The 19,828-nt window shown below is 35.6% G+C and overlaps 2 protein-coding genes across 2 annotated transcripts; one reads left to right on the top strand and one right to left on the bottom strand.

Moving 5' to 3' along the window:
- Nucleotides 1-586: 586 nt before the first annotated feature.
- On the bottom strand, nucleotides 587-13,929 carry LOC143732338 (thiosulfate:glutathione sulfurtransferase). Its single transcript, XM_077223317.1, has 4 exons — nucleotides 13,623-13,929; nucleotides 5,261-5,383; nucleotides 4,995-5,157; nucleotides 587-950 (listed from the first exon to the last, which is right to left on the bottom strand). The coding sequence occupies exons 1-4, from the start codon at nucleotides 13,765-13,767 to the stop codon at nucleotides 896-898; spliced, it is 486 nt and encodes a 161-aa protein (XP_077079432.1). The 5' UTR covers nucleotides 13,768-13,929; the 3' UTR covers nucleotides 587-895.
- A 1,758-nt stretch (nucleotides 13,930-15,687) lies between these two features.
- Nucleotides 15,688-17,653, top strand: LOC143732373 (cystatin-B-like). The gene is made up of 3 exons (XM_077223387.1): nucleotides 15,688-15,866; nucleotides 17,038-17,139; nucleotides 17,226-17,653. The coding sequence occupies exons 1-3, from the start codon at nucleotides 15,789-15,791 to the stop codon at nucleotides 17,349-17,351; spliced, it is 306 nt and encodes a 101-aa protein (XP_077079502.1). The 5' UTR covers nucleotides 15,688-15,788; the 3' UTR covers nucleotides 17,352-17,653.
- The last annotated feature ends 2,175 nt before the right edge of the window (nucleotides 17,654-19,828 follow it).

Genomic DNA, 19,828 nt, shown 5'->3' with positions numbered 1-19,828 from the left:
TATGCATTCTAATAATTGTATCAACATATTTAGATGTAGAAACAACATAAAATCAAGAAGTAATATTTTTTTTTATAGTACCCTTTTTGGTCCCTCCGCCCCTGCCCCTGAGGCGGTCTGTGCACGCCACTGCTCTAATATTTGTTTTGGCTCATTAGATCTCAAATGGGAAGACATGACATGTTGCCCACTGTCGTTGAGCCGCGTCTTATTGAGCACACCTGTGCGGCACAATTACTGAGGCACGTTAGCTTTTAGAGGCTTATAACTTCATTAGTCTATCTCTTCCTTAACCCCCCAGCGACACCTTGTGTCAAAACAATATAACTGTAAGTGGCCGGTGAACTGGGAGAAGAATAAAAAGTTAAACTGAAAGTAAACTATTTTGTTGTAAAGGCAGGGCTTTAGCGCACCTGTCAATCATCGCCCTGAGGTGAGGCAGCCGAGGGAAGCGAGAGACAGACATGCACGGGACCGGGAGATATAACCATTATTTTGAGTGCTAATTTTTTGAGATAGGAATTTTGGGTTTTCATGAGCTGTATGCCAAAATCATCAGTATTAAAACAATAAAAGGCCTGAAATATTTCAGTTGGTGTGCAATGAATCTAAAATATATGAAAGTTTAATTTTTATCATTACATTATGGAAAATAATGAACTTTATCACAATATGCTATTTTTTTGGGGCGGGCCCGGCCTCTTATGGCCCGCCCATAGCAACGGGTCTGGCCAAAGACACATCTGTGAGATTTGATGAATACATTTTTTTTCTCTGCTGTAATTTTATCAGTCAAGTGCCGTATAAATTCATAATCATAGTCTTGTAGGTCCTTGACGGAGCTGAAATAAGCTTCATTCCTCTGTTGTCAAGTTTTATGCTCGACTCTTTCTGCTCACAGATCTTCCCGCTGAAGCCACTCGTTGAATCCTCCAGCGTAATGACGGGCCCTGAGAGACAAACAGAGACACGGATGCCTGAATTTTGTCATCTGTGAGTGACTGAGGAGAATCCAATGAATGATCATGACTTGCTTAGGTTTTTCTGATTACCGGATGAGGATTTAAATCATAAAAAATAATTTAATAGCAATATTTACAGCGCATTTTCTAGCCAATTAAATAATTAAGAACAAAGCATAATTGACTATAGAAATTACAATGACTCATGATTTTATTCATTTCAAGTAATGATTGTTCAAATGCATTATATTCATAAAACCATTTCTACATTAAAAAAACAGTCATATAACTAATGCCACTACCTATAAAAACAAAACAAATAGAAAATGCAAGAAAGCATAGGAAAAATAAATGTTGACATATGAAGGACACCAAATCATAGAGGGAAACTCTCTTAAATTAAATTTTAATTTTAAATTAAATTAAAAAAACTCTCTTAAAACTCGTTGGATAAATTTCTAAATGTTCCGATCCAATCTGCCTTGTAATGCTGCCCGAATCATAAATCATGCACTGTTCCTTTGTTGGCCAGAGGAAAACTGGCCCTCCGACTGAGTCTGGTTTCTCCCAAGGTTTTCTTCTCCATTCTGTCACCTGATGGAGTTTTGGTTCCTTGCCACTGTTGCCTTGGCTTTTGGCTTGCTTAGTTGGGGACATTTAATATTCAATAATATTATTGATCTGCTTTACTTAAGATGGACGTTGACTCAATTTTCTTTTAGAAACAAACTCTGTTATATTATTTTCATGTTATCACTGTGAAGCTGCTTTGATACAATCTGTATTGTAAAAAGCGCTATATAAATAAAGGTGACTTGACTTGACTTAAATGAACCCATAATATCATATTTGATTTGCAAAATATAATGTCATAAACATGATCAAAACTTTTCTGAAAAACCGTCTGTACTCGATCTACTACATGCCTTCTGTCGTCTGATTGATAGTTTACATTTTTAGCAAGTAAAATACCTTTTTTACAATTGTGCAAACGTCCCCCTTCAGCTCGTGGTTCACAAGGTCTTTTTGCTTTGAAATCTTTCATTTTTATAAAGTAAACGTAAGAATAACTTTGACATTGTTATAGTAATATTTGAACAATTAGTGCACTGTAGCAGTTTAGGTTTACTTGATTATCATACATCATTTATTAGAAAAATCATGTTAAAATGTTGAGTCTCAAATATGATCATCAGGCTTTTGAGGAACGTTTATTTGCTCGTCTCTCAGTCATCTTTGTGTTTGCATTGAATTATGTGTTTTAAAACTACAGAGCTTTGATCATAAAACTATTTTAAAAAAGCATTTAAATATAATCTTACTAAGACGTATCATTGGCAGATGTAGAGTGACAACTGATGTTTATATGCATTTCATGCAAGTATCTGCTGTACTGTTATGAAGATCTCAATGATTTACATTACAAGCATCAGAATTTCATCTTACTTTTTGGCCACATAAATAATCAGCATCTTCATCAAAATGAGAATTTCAGCATAAATTGCTAAATGTAGGTGTTATTTTCCTCCTTAAGTGTGAGATCCATATTCTCAGTATATTATGAGTATTATGACCCTATGGTTTGTTTATGTGTTTTGTTTTCTTTGTAGGAACGTCGTCTGATTGGCTCCTGCAGGCTGACTGATGCCGTGTCCTGATTGGTGCACAGTACTTTAAAAAGCACATCATCACTTCCTGTAGGGCCGCTTGTGCTCTGAGCAGAGAGAGTTGCAGAGTTTGTATGTGTGTAGAGAGTTTTGGAGACTGTGAGTAATGATTGTTTGTGTTTGGTGTATTTGGACTTTAGCTTATTTTCTGACACTGATTTCAGATTGGCCTTTCAATAACACTTGGCTTTTTACATATTTTGTAAATATTGAGGATTGGAAAGTAAGGAGTCTGATGGCATTTATTGTAAACTTTTCTGGCGAGGCGGTTTAGTAACGGACACTTTTGAAACACGCTTCATGAAGCTTCAAAACTTTGCGAATCATTTGTTTTTAACCAGAGAATCGAAGCGCGTATCAAACTGCCAAAATCACATGATTTCAGTAAACAAGGCTTCATTACCTCATACTTTTTGAAATTTCCATAATCTCTGTCAACTTTGTACAGAGAGGTTTGTACGTTGTAGTTAAAGGTCTCTTATTGATTACTGATACCCGAACTCTCCATAAAACAAGCCCAAAAATTTAATAAAATGACACATATTATAAAGACACTTCATATTTAATGGTATATGATGATTGTTGCATCTAATAGATTACCTTCAATAAAATATCTGGAATTGTTATGTAGCCTAAGGCCCTGTTTACACGAGAACGATTCCGGGTGAAAACGTAAAAATATTTTAGCGGATGTGCCTTTCGTTTACACGGCGACGGCGTTTTGGGGGCTTAAAAACGCAAAAAAGTGAAACCACCCTCCAGAGTGGAAATCTTAAAAACGATCCACCGTCGCATCGCGTTCCCATCTAAACGGTCGCAAATCTGCTCACTGTGGCTCTCGTCACGTACGTGTTTATGTCACAGGCATGCGCCAGTACAGGAAAATAACCCCAATATGTCCATGTCAGAAGTTGTACACATAGATATCATATAGAGACTAGATGCCCTATTGGCCGCTGGAAACCGAGAAATCCGGCCGCCATCTTGAACCGGTCGTATTCCTAGTTTCGTTGCGTGGCAGCAGATAAGAGGCCCTCCAACTTCTAGTGTTATTGATAACCTATATCTTATTATCACATGCGATTTGGCTATTGATATTACAGAAGTCCTGTGGTAAAATTACATTATAAACTTACTCCATCTACCCTTGTAAAGTTAATCCGAATAGGGCTTTAGTCTCGACATTTTCCCCTCCCACATCCACATACAATAAAAAGGTACAGGCTTAATGTTGTCCGAATTTAATTTTTAAAAATTACTGATGCAAACACGTTGAAAAGCTTTTTATTACAGGTGGCTGCGTTCGGTGGATTCGGTGGCTGCGTTCTGTGTGAAAGTGTGTGTGTGTGAGAGAGAGGGAGAGAGAGAGAGAGAGTGTGTGTGTGTGTGTGTCTGTTCGTGTTTGTTTGTGTGTCTGTTCGTGTGTATGTGCGTGTCACAAATCATAAATTGTTTCTTCAACTTATTAAAATATCTTACTTTACTGCAACTATCTGTTTCTGGTTCTTTATTATATTTATAGTGTGTGATTTATAAAATACATTATATCCTTCATCACACATAATGTGTCTGGTCACTTATATCTTATATCAGAATATTATATTACTGTTAAGCCTACTATGGATATTAAAATACGCTGAACCATGTGTCCTGTATCATAGCTACATGAATGACCTTTGCAGCAAAAAAAACCGCGTGAAAATCAGTTCAGTATTCAGTGAGATATGATTAATTTAATGCGCTGACAGCTCATTTCACTCAGATTACACTGAGCGGAGCGGGTGACCGGTTTAAGATGGCGGCTCCAATTCTCGTCCGTGCCAATAGGCAGTAGCGGTCGATAGGGCGTCTATCTATATGATGTCTATGGTTGTACAAAATATTCTCAGATATTGGTGTTGTTGTGTCGCAGTGCTTCACATTGCCACCTAGCCGCCTGGAGTGCATACTACATCGAATTTCACACACTTTTGCGTCACCATATTCCCCCCTGATAACGCTCGTCTAAACGCAGAATAAAAAGTGATAACGCAACACCACTTTTGCGTTTTCTCTTCAGATCGTTTCCGTGTAAACATGGCCTAAAAGGTGTTTTTTTGCATGTTGAGTTTTTGCTGCACTTACACTGTTCTGACCAGCAGGGGTCGCCAGTGTGTGGCGTTTTAAAATTGATTCAAAGTTTCAAAAAGTCTTGTTCGGGTTAGTGTAAAGGGATGAAATATACAGTTTGTACAGTACAAAAACCATTATGTTTATGGAATGTCCCCATGTAGATAGCTAAGTAAACGTGTGTGTGTGTGTGTGTGTGTGTGTGTGTGTGTGTGTGTGTGTGTGTGTGTGTGTGTGTGTGTGTGTGTGTGTGTACCTTGTGTATCCCAGAGCTCTTGCGGTCTCCAGCGCAGTGAGGCTGCGTTTCCCTCTCATACAGTACAGCACAAAGTCTGAGTCTTCTCTGTGAGGCTTTGTGACGCCGTATCGCTCTCTAAACTGATCCGGGCTCAGTCTGAGGGCCTGCTCCACCTCTCCCACTACATCAACAAAAGTACTGTCACTCATAAAGTGTGTGTGTGTGTGTGTGTGTGTGTGTGTGTGTGTGTGTGTGTGTGTGTAGTGCCGAACTGTGTGACTTACAAGGAATGTTGGTTGCTCCTGGAATAAATCCTGCTTCCTGCTCATCCGGTTCACGAACATCGACGAGCTGGACGCTTCCAGTGGACATCATGAGCTTCAGCTGCTCGTACGTCACCACACCATCTGAAACACGACGGGTGAGTATCGACAATCTGCTGATGATAATTCATATGTTCTTTCTTTTGTTTATGATACAGTCATTACACACTCATCACGGGATATCTGATATTTTGTTTATAGATAACTATATATGAACTACAGCAGATCCAAAGAAGGTTAAAGTGACGTGCCAAAACTATATCAATTGCTTTATTTCAAACATAAATGTTTTTTTGGGGGATTGGTACGATTATAGGTTTTTTATTGTATTTGAAAGAAGCATCTTCTGCTCACCAAACCTGCATTTATTTGATCAAAAACACCCTAAAAACAGCAATATGAAATACTATTGCAATATATTTTCTATTTAATTTATTCCTTTGATCGAAGCTGATTTTCAGCATCATTACTCCTGTCTTCAGTGTCACATGATCCTTCAGAAATCATTATAATATGATGATTTGCTGCTCAAGAAACATTTCTGATTGTTATCATTATCAGTGTTAAAAATAGTTGTGCTGCTATTTGAAATGGACATTTTTAAAACGTTATCATTATTTTTTTGTCACTTTTGATCAATTTAATGCTCTCTTAAAGGTATTAATTTCTTTAAAAACAAAATCTCTTGCTGAACCCGAAGCTTTTGAAAGGCAGTGTGTGTTGTAACCTAACTAAATACTTTATGGGACCACTTTATTTAGGTCCTAAACTTGATTCTATGATGGTCGTCATTCAGGCCATCGTGGGTGTAAATGTCAAATAATTCCTAGAAAAATGTAAATTCAGCTAATATAAACTAGGGGTGAGCCGATCCGATACTCAGTATCGCTATTGCTCCGATACTACCAATATTTGCCGGATCGGGTATCGCCAGACGAGACCATCCAAATCCGATCCAATATTGTAGCCTACGAATGTTATTGTTATACAACGCAAAAGGCACAAAAACATTATAAAGCGCTATAATGCTTCCGTGTACTATATTCCAAGTTTTCTGAAGCCATTACATATAGTTCAATGTGAGGTACAGATTTAAATCGTTAAATTAATCTTAGTGCTTCCCTCCGCTGCGGCTGTCAATCATTCTCCATGCAGTACTCAAACAGCACTCGGGTAAAACAGTCAACATGATGAAACACTCTCCAAGATGAGTCAATTTTCCTATTATTATACTGTAGATAAAGGTCTATGGTTTGCATCAAAGCACGTTAACGTGCTGGAGTTTCACATGTTACTTTCAACCGGGTGTCTGTTAGATCACAACACAACTGATCAGTGAACACAACACTGGAGTAGAGAGCGACATAATTGCTCTTCACGCGCACATTAACTGAAATTTAAAACTGTTAAAAGGCTCATACTAATGAATAAATAAAGAAATATATGTATATCTTACTTTTGTGCTTCGAACTTTTCAATGCGAGGCGCTGCGCGCCGTGACTCCATGCTGCTTCGAGCGCATCGTTCTGCGCACGGGAAGCGCATAAGCGTTTCGTGCCGCTCTGAATTGGAGCCTTTCATATTACAATACTTTTGCGCAATGGCAGTTTATTGATAGCCTTAGTTGTTCTGTCCAACGGCATCATTGAAAGTGTTTTCTTTCTCGCGGGGGGCGCTTGTCTGAAGTATCATTTTTCTCGATAAAACAATATCAAGAGTTCAATAAATGTTCGATAATGTTTATGCGCCAAAAGTGGAACAAAACTCATTTGAACCGCGCGCCACACGGACCATTTATCCGCTCGGCTCAAATTAGCAAAGAACACAAATGTCCAGTAAACCAGTTTAAAGGCAGATGAAACGGCGCTGACAAATTAGGAGAAACACTGTGCGCAACGATACAGTCAGAATCTGAATTGATACTGAATCCATTTACCATGGATTTACTGTAACGTTAGCCTAGTAATATTAACTGCACCATGAAATGTGGGATATAAATATTGAATTGTATTAGCCTATATTATTACTGTAGACAATGTATTAAATGACTAATGGAATATAATTACAGTATTTAATAATGTATTTACGCTACTGTTTTTCATACAAATACCATAGAAACCATAAAGTTACATTTTGCCATGATGTGAGGTGCTATAGGCTATGCCTGGTTTTATCTGTGGTTATCATGATCTATATGCATGATACTGGATGACCAATGGTTAATTTTAATAAAACTCAAACAGTCAGAATATTACATTTTACCAAATAAAAATGTGGTCGTTACATTTTTTTTAACAGATGTTACTGTTTTTGTTATTGAACATAAATTTAACAATAAGTAGTATTAGCTTGAGTTAGGATGCAGATTTACAGTCAACTCACTGTCAAATATGCGTTTCGAGACAAAACATGTAATATTAATATTGCAGCCTGCACTGCAAACTGTGGTGAAGATACGGGCCATCAAAGTCAGGCAACAAAAACCTGTTTCAAGACTTGAACAATATCCCCCATTAGCACATGTAGAAACTAAGAAATATATTGTTCTATTCAGATATTTATTATGTTAAGGAAAAATGACATGTTTGAATGTTCTACCTCAGATTTGTGAAATGTTCACCTGTTTGGCAAGTGTTTGTCATGCTATCTTCTGACAATAAAGAGTAGTTTAAAACCACAATTAACACTGGTTTCTACAACTTTCACTTAGGAGCAAAAATCTCCCTTTAAACTGGAAAGAAATAAAGATTTGACATTTATCCTGATATTTATCGACATCGACTGATATAAAAAAATTATTATTATTTTTTTTTGGCCAAATCACCCAGCCCTACTTTATATTTATTATATTTAAATCAATATTTTAGTGACTCTCCCTATAGTCTTCAAAGAGCCAATTCTTAAATTCCTTATTTTGCCTGAGATGGTATGTACATTAAACTGTACAGAGTTATCAAAAAATGTGTGTAAACTCATGGGAATCTGGATTTCCACCCACAAGAAATGCTGATTCAGTGACTTGAATCCATTGAATTCATCAAACTAAACCAATATACTCACTGTGATTCACCTCAAAATAAATATTTCCAAATAATTTACTCACCCCAATGCCATCCAAGATATCCATGTCTTTCTTTAAGAGAAATTAAGTTTTGGAAAGTCTCCAAGCCATAAGCATCTGCTGATGATAATTGGAAAGTTTGACAGGAAGTTTACTAACTGAATAATTGCACATTAAAAGAAAATGTATACCTCCTAATTGAGAAAAGATATATCTTGGGATTATACTCCAAATAGAAGATTGATTGTGAAGGAAACGTTTAAGCCAATTCATTTTTAAGGTATTGATAAGAGATTCAAAATCAATGAAATTTAAGCCACCTTTATTATAAGAATTCAAAATAACTGATTTTCTAATATAATGAGTTTTATTTTTCCAAAGAAATTTGAGCAACATTACATCAATCAACTTGCAAGTAGATTTATCCACAATTAAAGACTGAGCAGCATAGGATAAGCGGGAAATCCCTTCTGCTTTAGTAAGCAGAGTTCTGCCTTTCAAAGAGACATCTCTTAACAACCAAAAGTTACATTTTTTTTGTGTTTTCTCCACAACTGAACTAAAATTCATCTGACATCTTAGTTTAGTATCTTTTATTATTTTTATTCCTAAATAGGTGACACTTTCTTTGATGGGAATGTTTGAGACAGAGGTTGCAGCACATTTTTTAATCGGGAGTAATTCGCATTTATTAACATTAAGCAAAAGGCCAGATGCATTAGAGAAAGACTGAAGAGAGGTTAAAGCAATTGTGATCTGAGAGACATCTCTTAGAAACAATGCTGTATCATCTGCCAGTTGGCTAGTAAACAATTCCGTACCAGCAATAGAAATTCCCTTCACAGGGCTCTCTTTAATATGTAAATTTAAAAATTGTGTAGCTATTAGAAAAAGATATGGGGAAATGGGGCAACCTTGTCTTACACCACGCTTTAAAAAAAACCTAGGAGAGGTGCCATTATTGAGTCGGATAGAGCTATTACCATTACAGTAAAGCATTTTAATACATTTGCAAAAAAAATTACCGAAACCCAATCTGTGCAGTGCTTGTAACATGAATTCGTGTTCTAAGCAATCAAATGCTTTATAATAGTCAAGAAAGAGGATAAAACTATCAGTAGAGATAAGGTCTGAATAATCCAACAAGTCAAAAATCAAGCGTATATTATTAGAAATATGTCTTTGATGCATTAAACCTGATTGGCACTCATCTATTATATTATTAAGAATAAGTTTTAGCCTCTTAGCTAAAACTAAGGCAATCATTTTATAATCGGTATTCAATAAAGAAATCGGGCGCCAATTTTCTAATAGAAGGGGATCTCTATTGGGCTTAGGAATCAAAGTTATTAGCCCTTGACATAAAGAGGGAGGAAGCTTGGTTTTCACAATACTCTCTAAAAACATTTTATGTAAAAAAGGTGCTAATTTTTGACTAAATGCTTTATAAAGCTCTGCAGATAGTCCATCAGTACCTGGGGATTTATTACTTTTTAAATTATTTATAGAATCAAGAATTTCTGAAAGACTAATGGGTGCATCACACAGACTACAATCTTCATTATTAATTTGTTTTATGTGAGATATGGACTCAAAAAATTCCGTGGTGGACTGCTGGCAGAATTTAGAAGAATATAAATCATTATAAAATTTAGCACAAAAGTCTGCAATCATCTTAAAGTCAGCAGTTACATTCCCATCAATACTTAGTTGCTGAATACAATTTTTAACTCGCTGCTTTTCTAACCTAAAAAAATAGGCAGAACTCTGCTCACCTTCCTCTAGCCAATTCCGTCGAGATCTGATGAAGGCGCCTTCAGCCTTCCGTCTATATATATCCTCTAAATTATGTTTTTGATCAACAAGCTCAATTTTTTCTGAGTCTGTAAGATCATCTACATTTTTACATGATAATGTCGAAATTCTAGCAATAATCTGGTTTTCATTACTTTTTCTTGATTTTGCTAACGAACTACTGTATTTCCGACAGTACTTCCCAATTTCGTATTTAAGAAGTTCCCAATTAATGCAAAAAATATTCTCTTTGTTAGCTTTAAGCCAATAAAAGGAAATTAAGTTATTAATCCTAGTGAGAACTTCGTTGTGTTGAAGAATTGAGGTGTTAAGTTTCCAATATGAGGATCTTTTACTTAGTGAGGGAGCAGATACAAATGGAATACAAATAGAAATGGCCTTGTGGTCAGACAATAGTGAGGGAAGTATATCAGTCTTTATATTTGACAACTCTGCTGATGTCAACCAAAAATCAAGTCGGGATTGTCTAGAAAGGGAATTATTGTTCCATGTGAAAACTTTTTGCAAGGGATGGGTTTCTCGCCACACATCAACAACAGAAAATTTTTGCATAAAGGATAATAAATACTCAGAATTAGTTTTAGTAGATTGGGGGGGCCATCTATCCAAGGTACAATTCAAAACAACATTAAAGTCACCACCGAAAATTAAGGAAGAATTTGGAAATTTAGATAACATATGACAAATACGCATTTCTAATTTATTAAAAAAAATTATCTTTTTATTATCGTATTATCTTTTGGTGAATTATATCCATAAATATTAGCAGTAATACAAGTCATATTTGCGAACTGAAAAGCAAGTATAACGTAGTGACCATTGATGTCACAATCAGTAGCCAGAATCTTTCCACCAAAATTATTTTTTAAAATACAAACTCCAGCAGAATACTCATTTCCATGAGACATCCACATTTCCAACCCCCATTGTGATCTCCATAAATTGACATCTTGTGAAGTTGAATGAGATTCTTGTAAAAAACAAAAATCTTTGTTGAAACTTTTAAGATACAGAAAGACTGCTTTACGCTTAAGAATGTTTCGTAGCCCTCTACAGTTTAAAGAAATAACAGATAAGGACATAGAGGAATAAAGAGAAGAAGAAAAGAACAATAATAGAAGAAAGAATTAGTTCTAAGAACAAGTATAAGGACTAAGTCACCGAGACAGAACCTAACCGGTCAGAACAAGCAAGGAATGAGCTCAACAATCCCTTCATTAATCTATCTAGAAAATATGTACAATTGAGGAACAACAACTATAATTCGCATTTTAAGGGTTGAAGTAATTCACATTATTACTTAGATCGAAGAAAGTCTGAAATAATCCTATTTCTTTTAAGTGGATGTAAAAAAAAAAATTAAAAAAAAATAAAAAAAACGCACCACAGTCAAAGTGGGTAACGGCATTTTGGCTCAAAGTGGATGTTCAGGTCAAGTCAGCATAGCATCAGTCAATGCGGAATTCAAATCCGTTATCTTTTAAGCAGGAGGAAATATTTCCGTACCATCCACAAATGCTCGTCCGCCGACGAAAAAAAGCTCTTTTGTTCTCTTTACGGGCCTTTTCAACTATGGGCCAAAGCGTAATCCTCCTCGCTCTATCGGCCGGTGACAGATCTTCCGTGATTTTCAGTCGGTTCTCAATCAGAAACTCTGCGTCCTTGGCGGCACGCCAGACAACATCTCGGTAAAAACGCGAGGTGAATTGGAAGATAATTCCACGAGCTTTATTATTTGAATTAACACGGCCAAGTCGGTGCGCCACATCAACAACTTCAGGAAATGTATCTTTAAATTGTGGTAGAAGACGTTGGCACACGTTGATAACCTCATGACGGACGTTTTCTCTTTCTTTCTCTGGAATTCCTTGGATTCTCAGGTTGGATCTGCGTGTGTAGGCTTCTAGATGAGCCAGGCGATTTTCTCGCTCAGTGGAGTTATTTTCTTCTTTCTTTGCGCGCGAGTCAATAAAATCAACTCTTTTTTTCAAACTTTTAACCTAGCTGCAAACAAACTCAATGGTTTCCATCATTCCAGAGATTCGTTCCGTATTCCTACAGATCTCTTCCTTCATGTCTTTAATCACCCGCGAGTTTTCGCCAATCAACTTTTCCAAACCGTCTGATCTATTTTTCACCAACTGAGAGAGCTCAGAGACCTGTGTGGAAATAATTGCCGTATTTACGTTATCAGTTCTTCGAAGTTTAACGGCCGGAGAACTGCACGGAGTGTCGGGAAGCGGCGGAATCACCTCCTCCGCCAGCATAATTTCAGACTCATCATTTTGTTCACAATAATCATGCAAACTGTCCTTCAATACCCCGAATGCAGGACAAACTGCTTGTTTATCGTCACCTGTGCTAGCAGATCTAGCAGGAGTGTCCGGCACTGTTTTCCCTGACTTCTTCGCACCTTTCCTCTTATCAGATCCTCCCATTATTGTTGTTCCAAGAATTCAAAACATTAATTAACGGAAATTCTCAACAAAAAAAAAACTCTAAAGTTCGTTATAATTACTATAAAACAGTTTGGGATTGCCGAGCTCACAAACGTGTGTGTTCAGGGCGCCATCTTGTACGCCTCCCTCATTGAAGTTCATTATTCGAAGAAAAATCCAGAAATGTTTTCCTCAAACTTAATTTCTCTTCCACTGAGGAAAGAAATACATGGATATCTTGGATGGCAGTTGGTTTTTACTACTAATTTGTTTACCCCAAAAATAAACGTAGCATATTAATAGAACAGTTATCACAAACCTGCCAAGAACACGTCTGGATCGTAATAAAGAACATTTTAGGACTATATTATTTTTAGACATTGTTCATGATAATGAAACATGTACGTTAAATATAACATCTGCATTTATTTTAATTGCCGTGTTATTACTTTCATATTGCCATCAATATGTACCTGCTGAAACACCAGTTTAAAGTGTTTGTATAAACTTGAGGGCATTTGTATTATATATCCCTCTTGCAGGCCTACATGAAGTGCATGAACTTTAATATGCAAATATCTGGAATTATGTATATTTAATCTAAAATGATATAATCACCCTGACCTTATAAAGATAGCCTACCTATGGAAGCCCTTTATAAAAAATCATGCATTGGTAAACTATAATTACGACATTTAAAAAGTTATGAGATACAAATAATTGGAAAGTCAATTGACTTCTTTATCACTACTTTTTATGCCATAATTTATTGTCACAGTTATGATTTACCAAGGTATGACTTTTTTCTAATGTAGTAGCATAGATCAGACATGTTATTCATCACATGATGCAACATTTAACTTTTGTTGACCCATGAGTCACTGACCCTACGTGCAAACTCACATGATTTACTGTGCATGATGTTATGTTAGCCTATCACAAAATGATTTTGTTTCTGATATAAGCCAGTGATTATTAACTCAGATACATAGAAAACTCAATACTTTACCTGTATTTAGAGGTTGGTTGTTGGATGTTTTAGTCCATTTATCGCAGTTATCAGCTCCGTTTTCACACTGATCTGCTGAGACAGACAGAAGCAGGAGCGCCACGAGAGCGCGCACACCTGAACTCACGCGCATTACTGCATTCATGTCTATCTTATCTAAGAGAAGATCGATACGTGCTCGTATGTACAGATAGAATTAAATCTAAAAAGCCTGGTCTACAGCAGTGTATTGGTTTGACCCTTACAGTCTATGGATTGACCATGTATCGTCGTATGACTGAGACGATACACGCACGGATCTGAGTGCATGTTTTCCTCCAGGTGGCGCTCAGTTGCTCAAAAGCCGCTTGCTCTATTGATCCTTTTTATATATATGGGCGTTTATGATTTACTGGAGATGTTTCACTATAATCGTTTAAACCTAATAATTCAATGAGCAATATATGATATAACCATGGAACTTGTTCAAAACCAGTCCTTTAAATGCAATAAAGACAAATCCTTATGTAGTAGCCTAATCATACTCAGACTGTGGTCGGTCCACTCCAATATTATGGAGCTGCAGACTCGGAGCCTGCATCTACAGTCCCCCACCGAGAGTCCCGCATTCTCAGACCCCTCGTTTTTCGAGACAGCGGCTCCTGCTTATTCAAATTCCAATTTTTATTTCAGTTCAACCTATAATGGTCTAATTAACATTACCATGCTAACATTACAAAATCTGTTTTTTGATATTTTGAATGCGAAGCAAAACAAATCAAAATAGACAAAACACCAAAAATAAACAATTCTGTAGGCCTACTTTATTTAATGATCACCTAAACATCATCTTGCTGTAAAGAAAAAAGGAAGAAAAAACTGTGTTCGTGACTTTACTTTTCGTCTTCAATTGCATTAAAAAACTAAGTTATAAGTCGCTTTGCATAATCATAAAATGATATGTTGCTGGGTTCGGCAGGGGCGACTCCATCGATGTATGGTGTACCCTGGAATAGCCTACAACAGTATAGGTCTTATGATGTTTCAAAAAGAAAGGGAAAAAAAAAAAGGAAAAAGATGTTTGCTAATGTTACCTTCATGTTGCACTGCTCTGTTGAAGTGTCCCTTGAGATGTTTTTGAACTTTGGACCACTTTGTGGGTTTGAAATATATGGGGGCACAAAATGGGCAGTGAAAATCACTGCAGCATTTGTGACATATACAAAAAGTCCAAGGTTAAAGGCTAACGTTAGCTATCAAAATATTTGGGGGGGGGGGGGGGGAAGAGGGCGAAAAAACATACATTAACGGCTCAAATCTTGTTACAAACTATCTTTACAAATATTAAATGGACTATTCATATGTTGTATCGATGAGCTAAATTAGTTTTATTAAAATATAAATCAAACGAGTAGGCTACTATACGATTCGCTAAATAAAATTGAAGGTAGCCTACTTACGTTTTGCCTTAAGTTCTTCAGATTTTCTTCACATGTTTATCCGATACAATTTGATAGGAGGCGCTGTCTCGAAAAACGAGGGGTCTGAGAATGCGGGACTCTGGGTGCAGGGGGACTGTAGATGCAGGTCTCCGAGTCTGCAGCTTCATACTACTCGTCCATTCTGAAAAGCGCTGAGAATTGCAACACTTACCACGTGACTGTCGCTTATATTTGTTCTTCTGCACTGGTCTGGGCAATATTTTACTCTTTAATAATGGCGCTAAGGAATTTTATTAGCATGTCAAACGGGAAATTTTACATTGTGTAATTATAATGGTAAAAGTTGTAAATACCATTGGACTTGACCAATCAGAGCGAACGCCCGGGCTACTAAGTCCCGCCCCAAATTGTTTTTTCTGCTCATTTTTGAACTCGTCCTGCCTCAGATTAAACTAAAAAGAAACATTAGAGATCCAATGTTATATTTCATAAATCTATTTAACTTTAAAAACTAACCATATTAGCTTTATATGTGATATAGTTATGTATCATTTTACGGTTTTAGCCTCATTTTATAAAATAGTTATTTTTACCCCTCCCTGCCTATTCTGAACACGTGGTATATTCTGGTGATGGCTCATAGTCATATGATCTAAGCAGCATAAATACTGTTGCAGTGTCAGTGATTTTATACTGTTTAGCACCTTTTTTACATCTCGACGCCGATCAACGACACATTATTGCAATGGCCACCAAAACGGTTGTTGGAGGGCCTTCCGAGGTGAAGAAAGCCACTGCAGAGGTGCAGAAGATCTGTGATGAGGTAAAACTGGAGCTTTTACTTTTGTTTTGATGGTGTAAGTCAGCTGATGTGGGAGTGCACTTGATGTTTATTTTTTAGTTAGTATTAGCTATTTAATAGTATTCAGAAGTTTGTATGTTATTGTGCTATATGTAAATAAAAAAAAATAATAATAGTAATATACAACTTTAAACAGTCAACCACCTTAATATTTAATTTATATGTTTCATTATATTATAGTATATTAACTTGCATTGTGTGGTGTATTATGGAAGAATGGTTTAATTTAATAGCTAGTCTTCAAAGAGACAATTATTAAACTCAATTTTGCCTAAACCTGATATACAGTGCCAATAGTGCAAAGTTAACAAAAATGAATGTATTTCTTTATATACTTATAGTGTCTGGACTCATGAGAATCTCTATATTCCCTCCCAAACACAATAAATACTGATTCAGCACCTAAATGAATCACTAATCTTCGGTAGGTGTTGATTTGAGATGGGTGTGTCACGGTAATTCATCAGTGACACACCCAAAGGAATCTACACTGTGACAAAGTAAAATTCATTTGTTAACTTTGCACTATTGTCATTGTATATCAGGTTTAGGCAAAATTGAGTTTAATAATTGAGAATGTGTGTGTGTATATGTGTGTGTGTGTATATATATATATATATATATATATATATATATATATATATATATATATATATATATATATATATATATATATATTGGCATAAGAATATATAATAATGTAAGAGTGAATGTCAATAGCATGTCTGGATCAAAAGGGATCTTTTTTTAAATATTTTTATAAAAATGGACTATTTGCACTTTGTACTGTCATCCCTTCGAAGTTTACAAAAACAAACACCAAACACAATTAAACTAATAATCCATTGTTTTGAGGTGGGTGTGTCACAGCAATTTATACACTCTTTGTGTTAGGCTTTTTCAGTTGGTTTTTACTATACTTTGATTTTTTGGTTTATTTTTAAATAAATGTAGCATAAGAATATGTAATAATACAAGGGTGAATATAACAAGCATATCTGGATCAAAAGAGAGAGAAAAAAAACAAGATTTTTTTTATTATTTTTTTTATAAAATAATTAAGCAAATTTTTGGACCAGATTTAGATTAACCACATTTGCATTAAATATGAATTCTGCATAATTTGCTTCAGGTCAAGCCTGCTGCAGAAAAGAAGACTGGAAAGACTTTTACCGTTTTCACTGCCGTATCTTACACCGCACAGATTGTGGCTGGGACCAACTATTTTATCAAGGTAAACTTGTTGTACCATGTCACAACCTGCATATTGTGTTAATGATACTTGCTGAAAGTGTATTTAAAGTGTCCTATCCTCTTCAGGTGGATGTAGGGGGAGACTTCGTTCATCTGAGGGTTCACAGAGCACTGCCTCACGCTGGAGAAAAACTACAACTGCACGGCATTCAGACCTCAAAATCTCAGCAGGATGCCATTGAATACTTTTAAACACGTAGTGCATCTTCTCTATCAGTGTCTCATTCCCTCTCACACACACACTGCATACGGAATAGATTAAAATATGTGATCTACTCAACTAATGCTGTTACAAAAGTTGTATTCGTACGTGCATCATTAAAATGAACCCAATACTGTGCCTATTGTATGTAGATTAGTTTTATAGGATCTTTTTCCACTTTTACAAAAGTTGTATTGAGGTGAAAGAATTGCACAAATTATACAGATCTGTTTTTTTTAAAAGATGCTGTTTCTAAAATAAAGGGAAATAAATTTAATTTGTTCAATTTCAAGTCTTTGTTTCATTTACACCCTCCAAAAGAATGTGCCAGTAATAATACCATCACCAGCATACAGTACAACTACATTAACTGTTATTACTAAACTCAGACATATAAATTACTATTAATAAACTTCCCTGGGTACATAAACACATTTTGAATGTCATATGAAGAGAAATTCTTACAAATTTAGTGTATAGGCTATGACTTTTACAGTGTATTCTGATAAAACGTGTGAAACCGTTATCTCTTCTAAGATCTGAACGTGTATGCAACAAAATAACTGGTGAGCTGTTGCAGTTGAATATAATAACTGTTTGTTTCAAGATAAGATGAAAATTTGAACGAAATGTAGTTAATCATCATGACTAAATCTGAACAGTTGCACTTGCAAATGAACTACAACATGCCAACATTCAAGCCAGATGCCCACTAAAACCAGTTCATGTTTCTTTAGATGTTGATATTGCAGTGCAAACTAGTTATCAACCTCCTGAAAATCTCAACCATTAACCAGTTCAGACAAAAGAAAAAAAAAAGATTCTGTTTCAAACTGAGGAGATTTTGAGTCTCTATTTCTCATATCCTGTTTCTGATCCTCAGTCAAATTCAGTGATGCATTACATGCAAACTGTTCGCTATATAAAAAGCTCTTAACTTTTGATCACAGTGTCTATATATATTTGGGGAAGCTAGAAAATCAGACTTGGTTCATTTGTAATTAATAGATTTATTTAATCTTTGAGTCTTCAAAGCAAACAGACAGTTTTGTGTGTCTATTCCTGAAATATCAGCTAGAATATTAAGTCTCAAATAATAATCACAATTAAAAACTCTGCAATACAGCTGCATAAATTATAATGGAGGACATCATTTTCGTTCTATCTATCATTCTTTCTATCTATATATCTATCTATCTCGTTCTATCATTCTATCTATCTATGTTAAGTTTGCATTCAGTTATAGAAACTATAAAATGCTTTTTAAGCATTAAAGCAACAGGAACATTGTCACGGGAGCTGTGTCTGAAAGAAACATGATTAATCTCACGTGAAGTATTACCTCGCCTCGCTTAGTCACACGTCACATTACACCACATCTACATTTTCACATGTTTTACTATTTTTATGTTATCATTTTTATAAAGCCAAAAGGATTTCATTTATTTACACTACGTTCCCTTTCGATTTGTCCTTAAATATCTGGTTATTTCTGGTATTTTGGGACTAAGAAATGTTTTGATAAGATATGTTAACCCTAACCTTAACCCGAAGTGATTTCTTGAAAGTCTCAGATAATTAATATTTTTAAAACCTTTGCATAAAGATATTTGTGTTATAGTTGCACAAATTCTGAGAGAAAATACTAGATGGCAAAAAAAAAACCTGGCACACAGCTTGAAACCATAAAATGCATATTAAGCATAAAACAAAAAGGAACATGAGCTGCCATGTGTCTAAAAGAAAATAATGATTAATCACACTCAAAAAACTATTTAAAATAATGCATTAATTATGAGTGTTAGGAAATATAACATTGTTCTGTAATAGTTTTCAAAGAATGATAAGTCCAAGTCCTCATGTATATGATCTGTACAAAACTTTCTTTACAAAGTTAGAGTTGAAAAATACGTTTTTTTAAGTTTTATATTTTTGGTGTTTATTTCCATCCTGTTCATTTTTGTGTAGTATAAGCCTAACCCGGTTATTATAATTAATAGAGTGTGTGAGTTTTACCCATTTTGTGAAAATCTTCTATAACTTTTTATACCAATACTCCATTATTATACCAATAACTCCATAACAACATTTTTCAAAGTTACAAAAGGGTAAAAAATTACTGGAATGACCGCTATTGTAATGCACGGACAGAGGCGGTCGGATCCATGTGCAGCATTTTATTTCAACTTAAACATAAGCAGACCTTAACCCAGGCATACAGTTAAACAAGGGGCAATCCAGTAACTCGTGGTGATAACAGGCTTAGGTTGAGGCAGGCAGCACAGGTCCATAAACAGTCCAGAAGACAGGCAAGGGTCAAGATTCCAGGGAAACACGGAATACTAAAACAGAGGATAATGCTCAGATATGTACGCTTACAATGTAACAAGACTTCGCGCCAGACACAGGCATCACTCAGGCTTAAATAAGGAACTCAATAACCGGGAATCAAACACAACTGAAACAT

This window comes from Siphateles boraxobius, unplaced genomic scaffold (genome assembly GCF_051911475.1).
Source record: "Siphateles boraxobius isolate OS27281-9 unplaced genomic scaffold, OSU_SipBor_1 120, whole genome shotgun sequence".
In the NCBI taxonomy this organism is placed as follows: domain Eukaryota; kingdom Metazoa; phylum Chordata; class Actinopteri; order Cypriniformes; family Leuciscidae; genus Siphateles; species Siphateles boraxobius.
This window is presented reverse-complemented; position numbering and strand designations above follow the sequence as displayed.

Excerpts from the sequence above, each read along its gene's own strand:
- LOC143732338 (XM_077223317.1), bottom strand. The coding sequence starts at position 13,767 with ATGAATGCAGTAATGCGCGTGAGTTCAGGTGTGCGCGCTCTCGTGGCG. Across the intron at positions 5,158-5,260 it reads AGGAGCAACCAACATTCCTT|TGGGAGAGGTGGAGCAGGCC; the intron begins GTAAGTCACACA and ends TTGTTGATGTAG. Across the intron at positions 951-4,994 it reads AGAGCTCTGGGATACACAAG|GGCCCGTCATTACGCTGGAG; the intron begins GTACACACACAC and ends TTTGTCTCTCAG.
- LOC143732373 (XM_077223387.1), top strand. The coding sequence starts at position 15,789 with ATGGCCACCAAAACGGTTGTTGGAGGGCCTTCCGAGGTGAAGAAAGCC. Across the intron at positions 15,867-17,037 it reads TGCAGAAGATCTGTGATGAG|GTCAAGCCTGCTGCAGAAAA; the intron begins GTAAAACTGGAG and ends AATTTGCTTCAG. Across the intron at positions 17,140-17,225 it reads GGACCAACTATTTTATCAAG|GTGGATGTAGGGGGAGACTT; the intron begins GTAAACTTGTTG and ends TATCCTCTTCAG.